The sequence below is a fragment of the Pleurodeles waltl genome, chromosome 6, assembly GCF_031143425.1.
Source record: "Pleurodeles waltl isolate 20211129_DDA chromosome 6, aPleWal1.hap1.20221129, whole genome shotgun sequence".
NCBI classification, from domain to species: domain Eukaryota; kingdom Metazoa; phylum Chordata; class Amphibia; order Caudata; family Salamandridae; genus Pleurodeles; species Pleurodeles waltl.
In genome coordinates this window covers 1,115,604,079-1,115,617,723 of record NC_090445.1, presented here as the reverse complement: position 1 = coordinate 1,115,617,723, position 13,645 = coordinate 1,115,604,079, and the positions used below count along the sequence as shown (strand labels likewise).

General features: G+C 41.2%; 1 protein-coding gene across 2 annotated transcripts in view; it reads left to right on the top strand.

Annotated features, from left to right (window-relative positions):
- The window catches only part of LOC138302095 (trypsin-like), an 89,298-nt gene extending 87,233 nt beyond the window's left edge, over positions 1 to 2,065 (top strand). For both annotated transcript variants that reach the window (XM_069242480.1, XM_069242479.1), the window contains one exon: positions 583 to 2,065. In XM_069242480.1, coding sequence (XP_069098581.1) covers positions 583 to 729 — 147 coding nt within the window. In that variant the 3' untranslated portion in view covers positions 730 to 2,065. The remainder of the gene's footprint in view (positions 1 to 582) is intronic.
- Positions 2,066 to 13,645: the final 11,580 nt, after the last annotated feature.

The window sequence follows — 13,645 nt, the reverse complement described above, 5'->3', positions numbered from 1 at the left end:
GAAAACATTACCTCCTTCGTCTTCCAGGCGATTTGCCTGTCAGATTCCGGAGTCATCTCTTTTCATTGAAAGGAACCACCATCATTGCAGTTCCCTACAATATAGTGTGAGTTCCCTGTAACATACTATGAGGCCACCGTCGGTTTATGTGGGGCATACCAAACTTTCAACATTATTTTGTTTTTCAGAAACAAATTCCTAAAGTGAAGTTTGTTTTTGAAAAATACAAAAAACTAATGACCACAACATCCTGGATGTTTTTTTCTAAGGGGCTTGGGGTCTTATTGGGAAAAAGTCATTACATCTTCCACCTTAAATGGGCACAAAATCTAATTTCCTTTCTCCAATGGCCCCTACTCAGGCCATCAAGGGAATCTTTCCATTGGGGAGGCTAGCAGAGGCTCTGTCAATGGAGTACTAAAGGTCCACTGTCTCTAAATGAGGCGGGCGGACACAGGATTTGACAGACCGGTCACAACATACCCTGTCAGCTAAACTCTAAAACTAACTAAACTGTAAAACAGGCATTACATATTTCCTCTAGCCACATCCTTCTCATAATGAATCTTCTTTTTGCCCTAGGGAGACTCTGGTGGACCCTTTGTATGCAATGGGGTGCTGCAAGGAATTACGTCCTGGGGCTACAGCTGTGCGTCACAGTATCCTGGAGTCTATACCAGAGTAGCCAACATTCGAGCATGGATACTCAACATCCTGGCTATCAAATGATACAATTCTTTAATAACTTGTGGATACAAAAGCTGTGAGGCGGGAGCTGGGCAAGAAGATTGCATCCCTCCTATCCAAACACGCTGATAAATTAGAGTCTCTGATGTGCAAAATAATGTCCCTATCTCCCCTGAACTACTCTCTACTGTGGCATCTCCCCTATGGCTTCTCTCTCTCCAATGTGATCTCTCTCTCACTTCTTAAATCATTCTCCCTACCGGTAACCTAAGTCTATCTCTTTTCTGCAGAAGTTGCTGTCCATGACCTCGCCTCTTCAGCTCTCACTTTTTAATCAAGCTTTGCAATGGTCAGAAAAGACTGCGGACCATGTTACAATCTGGAGAACAGTCATTGCTCTCTAGACTCTTTATTTATCACATATAGGTAATATCTTCAAGCAGTAGATATGAGCAGAGGTAACATAAAGTTCCACCAGAAAAAGATACATACACACACTTGCACACACGCACAGACACACACACAAGGCCGGCTTCAGGGCGGTGCGACCGGTGCAGCCGTGTTTAGCAATAATTCACAAAACGTGCACCTGCTGCAGAGTTCCTTGAGTTTCCAGCCTTCAGGAAGCACTACAAATGTCAAGGTAACTTGTGAGTAATGTTCCTGCTAGAGAGAGGACGGAGTTTTGTCTAGCAGTAGCTTTGACTTACCATTAAGTAGCCAGAGGGTGCCTGATCTGCTGTGCCTGCTGCAAAGAACAGATCTGTATTTTATGTGGAAAGCTCAATGGGTTAGTAAAACCAGCCTTCACCAGCGCTTTAAAACAAATGAAATGTATGAGGGAGGGGGGCTATAGAGAGATGAGGGGCACTTTTGCTGGGTGGTAGTTTGGGAATCCAATGAGGTGGTCATGGGGTGAGGGTGCGCCAATAAAGAGTGTCGTACAGGGCGCCACCAACGCTAAAGCGGCCCAGCACACACACACAACACACAACCAGTCCATGGCAAAAAACACCCCTGATCGCCCCATGCTCACATAGAGAACATATGCAGAGCTTAGTTTAAGCATCCATACAAAAATACACATTAGTGCGGCTGTGCTGCTTCTCACTCAGATATTGCTTTTTCAGGACTCCCCTCTGCTCATCTTTCACTAGGTTACAATTATCTATCCTTCTGTCTATTAATCGCACACTGCTCTCCCTCTAGTGCTCTGTCTCATTATGATCCTCTCTCTTGATGTATTTCTCTGTATGATCTCTGATTAGTATCATGCTCTCTCTGATCATCAAGTACTGTTCTTCTTTTCCATTAGTCTTATTAAGTGACTTCTCCATTGGCAAGCCCTGTCTTTTGTTTTACTTTAATAAATTCAGTATAAAATAATAACACCTTTGTGGCTTGTTTATGCAGTAATGTGCGGAAAAATGTCCAAATATCCCTTAATCATGGGCTTTTACAGCAGCCATCAGGCTACACACTGTGCGCATCTCATGACCGCAAACAGCTTTGCTGAGGAACACATGTAGGAACATTGACAAGGCCACTGTGATTCAGCAGGTGTCATAATGGACATCTGCCTAATGTGACAATCAGAGCAGACTGAGCTACCGTAGCTCATTCCTACACCTGCAAAATAGCTTCCTGGATCACCCACAGATGTAGAGGCTGAGCAGGAAAAACTACGGGAGCTGTAAGGCAGAGCCCCTGCCAGCGGTGGAGCACGACAAATGTGAGACAATGGAAAAATGAAAGACAGCGTTCATCCATCTGGCAGGCCACACTGGTGCAGCAGGACTAGATGGCAACCTTTAGGTCTGCTGCCTGGTACGTGGGGTGATTGGCCTTCAGGCAAGGTGCAAGCCACGGAGCAGGGAACGGAGGAGAGGACTCAGGGAGAGGTGGTGGCCTGAGGAGGTGACAAGAAAGGCAGCAGCTATCAGATGGGTCAGACGAAGAGTGAACACAACTCCTTGACTCTTGGAAGCAATCACTTAGGGCGTGCTATGCAGCCCATGGTAATGCATGACCTGGTGGACTACCAGGGCAAATTGCTATAGTTGTGAGCTAAGCATGATGTGGTGCTCCCTGCTCCATGGCTCCTGCTTGTTGTGCTTGATGTAAAGGTCTCTCACTTGATTCCCTTGCAGGTGGCAGGGAAAATTAGCCAACAGTGCAGTGCCCTAATTCAGTGCAACATACTGGGGCAGCCAGGATTGTCCTGGCTGACCAGATGTAGTAGCGATGTGCTTTGATCATACTTTTAGCTGTACCTTGGTTAAGTGGATAGTACCCCGCCAGCACACATCTCACTAGCTGCACCAAAGACTGTGTTAATTGACAAAAAAAATCAACGAAGGGTGACTTGCATTTGTCCACCTCACATCAAAAGGGTAAATAACAGAATGCATCGGACTATTTGGGTTTAGCCTCACAACACTCATTGACCACATCAAACCTGAACATGACATCTGAAAACACAGTGACCTTAACTAAAGATGATTTGAAATCATGGCTTGCTGACTTTAAAGCAGATATCAACAAATTGATAGTGGAAACTATGTTCAAACCATGTACTGGACTCTGCCAGGAAATAATGTACACCAGGGCTGATAATAAAACTTTTGTTCAAAGAATGGAAACCACAGAGGAACAACCAATTTTGTTTTCTGAATTGGACCAGCTCACCACCCCCACTAATTGTCACATAGAATCCAAAATTAAATGCCTGACCTCTAAATGTTAAGACCTAGAAAACAGGTAAAGTAAGGACATATTTACATTCAAAATGTGGAAGAGGGAACGCATTTCACAGAGTTATGGACGGATGTGTAATGGTAGCATAAACGATGAAAGGACGCAGGTGAGTAAGTCAAAGGATTAGTTTATTCCTTCAAATAAAAGGAGCCCTCCGAGAAATTCGTCATCCTGTGCTCACCGATCCAAACCGCCATGGTCGTCTGGATTGGAATGCCCAGCACAAGGAAAATCCAAGGGTAGAGTTTCAAACAACAACAAAACGTGAATGACATAATAACTGTGAGCTGACATTATAATGTAGTTCAAACTCGTGACGGATAACAAATTACTCACTACAACTTCTTTCCCCTTTTGAAAAGAAGAATTGATTAAGAAAGTAAAATCAATAAAGAAGGAAGTCTTTGTACCTAGTAGGTACAGAAACATTACGTGAAGATCTGTTTGCTTTTCCACATGACAAATTTACATTTCCTGTGTCAGATAATGTGTTTTGACTGCTTTGAAGTTGACTAGCAACAAATGCTTGTGAATCATGATCACCAGTGATTTGCACATCAGAGAATATGTTTGGTTGAGTAACCAGTGGTTCATTAGTATCATGCAAAACATAGGGAGCATTTGAGTGACAAGGAGAAATATCAAGAGTTCTGTTATGGGAACAAGTGACATCAAAAGGCCAATTAAATAAATCACCTGAATCATTTCCTTGCAAGTTCTTGTGAGCCAAAATGCTACAAGCCTGTTCCGGAGTAAGTTTGACCAAACATCTCTTACTCCACCATCCTTTTTTATCCAACAAAAGAGAGCCTTTAGAGACCTTTAAAATACGTACAGGATGGGAATAAATAGAAGCACATTTTTTTACTTTCACAGGGCTTTTGATCATAACCCAATCTCCGATACAGAAATGTTGATCTTTAATCCGATGTATAGCATCAAAATAGGTTTTTTGCAAACTTTGTTTATGTGTAGTATTAGAAATCAACGTATTCCTATCTTTACAAGCATAGCAACGAGGTTTACTGTTCAAATCTTTTATCCAGTCAGGGCAAACATTAGATCTAGGATCTCTTTTTCTTAATGGGCGAAAGGGTGAAATGCCAGTAGTGGAGTGTGGAGAAATTAAATAAGACCATAACTTTTTCTTTAAGAATTCTTCCACTGGTGTATTTATAGCAATGGCTGTTTGTATCCCCTCCTTCATGAATCTATTCATTCTCTCCACAAGTCCATTGGAAGAAGGGGAATACAGAGCAACCTTAAAATGAGTGACATGGTTTGTTAACAAGAAGTTACTCATTTGAATTGATGTGAATTGTGATCCATTATCCGTTACAATTTCCTTGGGTGTCCCTTCAATATTAAACATTTTGCTTAAAAAACTTTATAACTGGTGTGGTGTTAGTAACGGACGTGAAATCAAAATATACCCATTTGGAATGATAATCTATCAAGACAAAAAGATACTTTTTGTCGGGAGGTAAAAGATCAAAGGGACCTGATATGTCCAAAGCAACTTTACTCCAAGCTTCATTAGGGATCGGGACAACATGCAAAGATGTATGAGTGGTTTTCCAATGCTTGTCAGACACCAGACATGTTTGACATTTATCAACCCAATGGGAAACATTTGAGTCCAAAGATGGCCACCAGAAATACTGATTTAAAATTCTACAAGTTTCTCCTACTCCTAAATGTCCTTCATGAGCCGCTTCAATAAGTTTATTGCGCAGCAAGGTAGGTGGAATACAAACATCAGCACGCATCAAAATACCTTTAACTAAGGATAGCTCAGTAGCTACCTGTGCAAAGGGTTTTAAAGGGGAGGGAAGTGAACGCTCCTTGGGCCAACCTTTTTGTTACAAAACTAATGGCTGCTTGCAGAATTTCATCCTTCTGTGTAGCCTCAAACCATTCTCTATAACGTATAACACCTAAGGATTCCACCATATCTTCAATATTAGCCACAACACATTCAACTTCATCTTGACAGTCCTCTAATGTGTTATTTTGCAAAGGCATTCTGGATAGACAATCAGCCCTGATATTACGACCTCCAGAAATGTATCTCATCACAAAATTGAATTCTTGTAAACGAGACAAGAGCCTTACCAATCTTGTAGAAGCCTTGCCTGTTCCATTGCCATTCAATAGGTGTAATAACGGTTTATGATCAGTAAAAATTTCAAAATGTGTACCCCACAAAAATGTTTGAAAATTTCCATGGCCCAAGAACAGGCAAGGGCTTCTCTTTCAATTGTACTTTAATGAGACTCTGCTTGTTTGAGACTTCTGGAAGCAAAACCAATTGTATGTTCTTTGCCTGAAATCCATTGACATAGTACAGCACCTAAACCATGTTGACTGGCATCAACAGTGAGGTAGCATTTCTGACCTGAAGCGTAAGACGATAAACCAGGAGCATTAATTATCAATTTTTTTACATTCTGAAATGCTAAATCACAAGTGGCATCCGAGTTGAAGGAAACACCTTTCCTAAGCAAGGAACGTAAAGGTTGAACTACTAGTGCATACCCAGGTACAAACCTGGAATAATATTCAGATAAACCAAGGAAGGATCTAAGAGCATCCGTATCTTTAGGAGGCGGTGCCTCAGCTATGGCTTGTGTAAGAGAAAACTTGGGTCTGATACCTGTAGAGGTGATAGAATGACCTAAGTAGTCCAAATTATCAGATAGAAATTTGCACTTGTGATGACTCAAAGTGATCCCTACTTCTTTAAAGAGATTTAAAACCTTACGCAAAGTTACCAAGTGATCCTGAATAGTTTTAGAAAAGATAAGTACGTCATCTTGATAAGCTTGCACACCATCAATCCCTTTCAGAATGTGATCCATACATTTTGGAAAAAAGCTGGCTGCTGAAGCCAAACCAAAAGGTAAACGTAAAAATTTAAATGCTCCAAAAGGAGTGACAAAAGTAGTAAGATCACATGACTCTGGTGCTAAAGGAATCTGATGATATGCAGACTTTAAATCCAAAAGGCTAAAAATCTTGGCACCCACAATGTTAGCAAGAAGGTCTTGATTTTTAGGAAGCGCGTGACAATCAACTACAATGTTCCTATTCAGTGAGCGTAAGTCTGCACATAATCTGATCGCACTATTCTTCTTGCGGACAACCACAACGGGACTAACCCACTCAGAGGAATCTGTGGCCGAAATGACACCTTCCAAAACCAATTTATCCAACAATTTTTTTAAATCATCCCTAACACTCAAAGGAATTGATCAAACTTTGCGTGAATAGGAATTGCATTTTGTTTGAGTTTTATAACATGTTCAAACTTTGTAATCTTACCAATTTTGGAATCAAAGACTTCCTGGAAATTTTCTAAAAGCATTTGTAACTCAGGGTCTTCTAGTTTAACAGAAACTAGAGCAATTTGAGAATCATTCAACTGTACTGGATTTTCAGAACCAGGAACCTACTTTAACCCCATTTTCGCTAAATCTTGCCAGCCGACAATGTTTTTACCTTTCAGTGCCACATATATTTTGGTAACCACTTGTCTACCCAAACATGAAACAGATTCAATAAAATAGCCTAACATATCGATGTCAGTGTCTCCATAAGCTTTTGGTGATATATCTGTTTCCAGTAAATTAACTTTGGGAAACCAGAGTTTGTAGTATAATTGATCTGAAATTATGGTGACAGGTGCACCAGAGTCTTCCATCATATTTAAAGAACAATCATCAATCATAACCTGACAAAAAGGACCTTTAACAATGACCTGATGTTGAGGAGAAACTACAGTATCAACTGTCAAAACCATCTTCTGAAAATCATTTTGCACGCAATCAACATTTTCCTGAACTAGTACATTGCTTACTTGAAGAACATTTTTAGCTTTGCAGACTGCCTGAAAATGACCTATCTTGTGACATTTTAGGCATTTCTTACTTGCAGCCGGACATTTGGGACTATTAGCAACATGAGAATTTGAGCCACATCTATAACATACTGTGTTTGACTTCCTATATAAAGGTTTGCTGGCCTTATTTTTAATTAAAAAAGCATTGACTGTCTCTGTTTCATGCATTGAATTCATGAAAGAACTACAAGAAGTGTCATTGGAAATGTATTTGGAAGAAATCATGGCTCGTTCAATCCCTTTCGCTATATCAATAACTTCAGCAAGAGAGGGATCCCTACAACTCCAAATTCTTTCTTGTATTTTTTAGAGTAACAGCTATAAACAAACTGATCTCTAATATAGGTGTCCAACGCTGGTCCAAAATGACAGTTTGATGCCAAATTTCTGAGAGCAGATATGTACTCTTCCACAGTTTCATCTACTTCCTGTTTTCTTTTCATGAATAAAACGTTCGAGCATCACATTGGGCTCTTCTAAAAAATTCTTATTGAGTCTCTGAATTGCCTCAGTGTAAACAGTCCAATTATCATCATCATCAGAAGGAGGATTGAGTACAGGAAGATTGTCAAATATTTGTTGTCCCTCAGTGCCAAGATAGCTGAATAGTAATGCCAATTTTCTTTTTGGGTTGTAATTCTCTGCATCAATTGCTGTCACAAAATTCTCAAAAGAACGATACCAAATCTTCCAAGGTATTTTAGGTTTACCAGGTAACGGCAGAAAAGTAGGTAATTGTACAAACTGATGTGCAGTAGCCATGTCACAAGAAGAAAAATGTTAAAAATAAATGTTGTGAATAGATTGCCAAAACATACAAGGCAGAGGTGAAATCCAAAATTTAAAGTATTTAAAACGAAGAGATATTAAAATTGAGGGAAAGAAAAAAAAATATATATATATTTTTATATATATATATATATATATATATATATATATATATATATATATATATCCCAATTCAAGATGGCCACCAAGCTTGAACTCATGACATCACAGATCACATGAGAAGAATCAGCATGAAGGGACTTCCTCCAGTAGGGGGCTAAGCAAACATGACAGGCATACCTCGAGGAGTTGACTTCGCTGGAGCGCTTCTTTTTTTTTTTAGACACAGCTATGATAAAGCGGCAAGAAAAAGAGGCTTGAAAGTACTTCAGGAAGAATCCCAGAAGTGAAAGTGCTTCAAATCTGAACAACAATTACTGTGCATTCTGATCCGATGGGCTCCTGCTGAAACACCATCCTCGTCGTCAGATGTAATGGTAGCATAAACGATTAAAGGACGCAGGTGAGTAAGTCAAAGGATTAGTTTATTCCTTCAAATAAAAGGAGCCCTCTGAGAAATTCGTCGTCCTGTGCTCACCGATCCAAACCGCCACGGTCGTCTGGATTGGAATGCCCAGCACGAGGAAAATCAAAGGGTAGAGTTTCAAACAACAACAAAATGTGAATGACAGAATAACTGTGAGCTGACATCATAATGTAGTTCAAACTTGTGACGGATAACAAATTACTCACTACAGGATGCTAACCCCATTATCATCGAGTGAGCACACAGGGTGGACAGGGGTGGCTGCGGTGCCAGCAATTGCCCAAAGGAAGTGGTAGTGAAAGTGGGAATTTTTCCCTAAAAGAAAAGATTATGGAAAGGGTGCAACACTGCAACTCACACCACTTCTAGGACAATGAAGTTTCAAATTTTCAGGTCCTCACAACCGCTACTTTATATTGCCGTAGAACTTCTGGGAAGTGACCATCAGACAGATTAAGTGTAGATGGCCTTTAATTCACATGGAATGGGTGAGAAGTATCAATCATGACACCAATGAAAGACATTTTGTCTATTAAGCCCTTAGAAAGAGGCAACGAGGCATTGAATATAGGAGGGCCTACCTCTTCAAAAGAGGGTTCTCATGAGCTAGCTTGGTAGTCGTGGCTCCTGTGTTCACAAAGGCAAAGAACCCACAAGACAGACATGAAAAACAGACACACACAGAAGTGATAACTAGGGGGCAGTGCGCAGCTGGGCACCTGACTGTTTACTAGAAATATTCAAAAGTTACTTGGCGAGATTACATTGTCAACTTTAACTGTATGCAAGGCCATATAGGGAACACCATGTAAGGGAACACCTAACATAAACTGTGTTTCTTTGCAGATGACGAATTCCTCACAGTTATAGAACCTAAAGTTATCCTTTCAGAGGTTGTGGAAGTCTTCTAGTTTTTTGAGAGGATATTGAGATTTAAAAGTAGCATGGACAAATCTGAGCATCTGCATACGACTGACGTGGACTGCTTCGATCATCAAATATTTAGGTCTCAGCATCTCAAACATTGTCACATACCAAACTCAACTGGCTCACTTTCAAAGAACAAATTGTTGCGCACCTGGCCAGTTGGCGTGCTCCAAAATTGTGTGGGGAGGATCAAGGTAATTGAACTAAAAATACAACCAGCTTCTCATTAGTATTTCATTCACTGCCCACTGCTAAACCAATATCTGAAATTCAATCCCTGCAGTATACGATATTGCCATTTGTGTGGGCCCAAGGGAAAGTTAGAATAGCAAAAAATGCCTATGATGCGCTGCAATAGGGGGGCTAGCATGCCCAAAAATATTAATGTATTATTTTGCTGCCCATTTGCGAATCATTGTTGTGTTGTCTCTCTTTGAGATGCAGAAGCAGTTCATACACAAGACTCGGGTTTGATATAAAGACCTATATGTGGCACTCCATGCCTACATAAAGACCACAGACTGCACAATCTATAAAGCTCAGATGTAAAAAAACAGACCCAGAGGGTTGGGGAAGAGTAGCAGGGAGAGAGGGGCTCATTGCTTTTGATGAATAATTTAATTAATAATTTATAGAGTGCATGGCTCCTACATAGAGGGGCATACTTACAAGGAGCTTGCACCGCCACTGTGTAATTTTCTTTATATATCAGGTGGCGCATTCAGTGCTCCATATTTAACAAGCAATGCAATGGGTCTCGAATTTACTTGAGTTAAAGTTATTAGCCTTGTAAACTTCTAAGCTGACTTTTCTTGCCACATAAACTAAAAAGTAAAACAGTTTCACATAAGCGAGCCGACAGCCACCATGAGCACAAAGCAAACACACAAAAGGAAACAGAAGTCCGCTCACAGTGAAATTTATCAGCAAAAGTGTCATTATCCATGTAACCACAAAAGTGCAAATATCCATGTAACAGGGTCGATGTCATGGGAACACATTTTTAGTGTTTGACCGAAAAAAAGGCAAAGAGTGAAACAAAGCAGCATCTACTAAAATATCACAGGGGCTAGCCCACCTAGAAATGATAGCATGACTGTGTACATGGACAAAGGACAAGGAAATATTTAATAATAATCCTGAAATGCTGGCCTTGTCGCAGGGTACAAAATATTATTTTATGAAAATGAAAGCATGTCTTTGCCTGGGCACAGCATGGTTTAACATAAGAATGGATGCAGGAAAATGAAGCGGATGGTTGCCCTGACACTTTGGAATGCTACAGTCATGTCTATGCCTGGGCCTGGGTGGGACTAATGGACAGGGCACGCCCATGCATTGTAAACATCAATAGGACCACCATGGGGCAGAGTGGAAGAGTCCTAGTTTTCCAAAATATGTACTAGTGTCCCACTGGCACCACCCGGCGCAATGTAACCACTGGGTTAAGGAGAGGGCACTGTATGGCCATAAAAATAGGGTGGTGGGTAGTTTCATTTTAAGATGCAGGTTAGCATAGGGTCAGTACACATACTTTTGAATCTATTTTACTCAATGTAGTGGTAATCTCAGAAGTGGTAATCTCAACAGTGGTAATCCCTGCAGTGGTAATCTCAGTAGTGGTAATCTCAGCAGTGGTAATCCCTGCAGTGGTAATCTCAGAGGTAGTAATCACAGTAGTGGTAATATCAACAGTGGTAATCACAGTGGTAGTAATCACATCAATGGTAATCTTAGCAGTGGCAACCCCTTCACTGGTAATCTCAGAGGTAATAATCACAGTAGTAGTAACCTCAGCAGTGGTAACCCCTGCAGGGGTAATCTCAGAGGTAGTAATCACAGTAGTGGTAATATCAGTAGTGGTAATCTCAGAGTTAGTAATTACAGTAGGGGTAATCTCAGCAGTGGTAATCCCTCCAGTGGTACTCTCAGAGGAAGTAATCACAGTAGTAGTAATCCCTGCAGAAGTAATCCCTGCAGTGGTAATCTCAGCGGTAACAATCACAATAGTGGTAATCACAGCAGTGGTAAACTCAGCAGTGGTAATCCCTGCAGTGGTAATCTCAGAGGTAGTAATCACAGTAATGGTAATATCAGTAGTGGTAATCTCAGTTGTAGTAATCACATTAGTGGTAATCTCAGCAGTGGCAATCCCTGCAGTGGTAATCTCAAAGGTAGTAATCCCAGCAGTGGTAATCTCAGCAGTGGTAATCCCTGCCGTGATAATTTCAATGGGTGAAATCTCAGCAGAGGTAATCCCTGCACTGGTAATCTCAGAGGTAGTAATCACAGTAGTGATAACCTCAGCAGTGGTAACTCCTGCAGGGGTAATCTCAGAGTTAGTCATCAGAGTAGTGGTAATCTCAGCAGTGGTAATCCCTGCAGTGGTAATCTCAGAGGTAGTACTCACAGTAGAGGTAATCTCTGCAGTGGTAATCCCTGCAGGGGTAATCTCAGAGGTAGTAATCACAGCAGTGGTAATCTCAGCAGCGGTAATCCCTGCAGTGGTACTCTCAGAGGTAGGACTCACAATAGTGGTAATTCAGCAGTGGTAATCCCTGCAATGGTAATCTCAGAGATAGTAATCACAGTAGTGGTAAACTCAGCAGTGGTAATCGCTGCAGTGGTAATTTCAAAGATGGTAATCTCAGCAGAGGTAATCTTTTCACTGGCAATCTCAGAGGTAGTAATCACAGTAGTGGTAACCTCAGGAGCGGTAATCCCAGCAGTGACAATCTCAGAGGGGCTCATTTCAATCTAGTAGATTCTATGTAGTGGTATATGGACTCCGTTGTATTTTAGGTGGTGACATTCAACCCTTCATGCTGGGTCCTCAGTCTGATATGTTCATTGCATTTGCGTGTGAATAACGCTCAAACATTTTCTGTTTATAGGGAACAGATGTCCGCTCGCAGTGCAATTTATAGGCAAAAGTGCAATTATCCATTTAACCACAAAAGTGCAACTATCCATGTAACCAGGTCGATGTCATGCAAAGCGCTCGACTTCTGCCCAGCGAGATTGCGCTGCCTACGAAATGAAGAGGAAAAATAATGCAGAAACCATATGGAAAACATGGATCCTCATATAGTTTCAGTAGTTGGCAGGTGCGCTCGAGGCGATCTAGACACTGGAAGAGGCATGACGTATGCATGCTTTCCACTAATGAAATCAAGCTAATTTTAAAAGGCTAGCTGACGAACCAACCAAACTCATGGGTTTAACATGGGCGTGGTTAAAACCCACAGAGAGATTACACCAGGGACGGACCGATTTGTGCTCAACCCTAAAAAGTTACGCATTAGGCTTACTGCATCACTTTTCTCTGTCCTCTGCGCTACAACGGGCCATGTCACATTACGTTAATCATATGCAAGGTAGGCTTTCACTCTTAAAATCAAATGCAGAACTGACGCATCTATATTTACAAGTTTTTCAGAAAGTGACGCATTGCAGGCAAATGTCCAAAATGCATCAAAATCCCTACGCCTCCTTAACCCAAGCGTAAAAATGACAGTGGCTTTTCAATATGAATCTGACCATCTGAAGTCACTTAACACACTGGAATGTGTCTGCATTTCACTTCCCCTCTACTAGTAGTGGGTCTACACATGTGCCAATCATGTTATAGGACCCCTTGACCAAGCTGGGACCATGGAACCTATGATTTCATCATCCACTGCAGCAAGGCTATGTGACGTTGTGGATTGTTTGCAAGGGACAGGCCAGGATTGTCACTTATCCATGGAGAAGGGGTCCCCAAGTCCAGGTCTGTGTACTGGAAAGAACAACCGTAAGAACACACCTGTGGTAGGAAAAACATGTATTGGCACTTCAGATTCCAACATATACTTGTATCCACTTACATTACACTGTCACTCACTTTGTCACACATATTCCGGTCTCTACCTACACCTCAGCACAGTATATCCGCTGTAATGTGACATAGACATACTTCATCCATACCCTCTTACATCCTGTAAACGTGCATAAGGTGATAAACTGATGTAGCACCTCAAAATTTTGACGCATCGCAGAAGCTATGTCAGTTGTAAGGC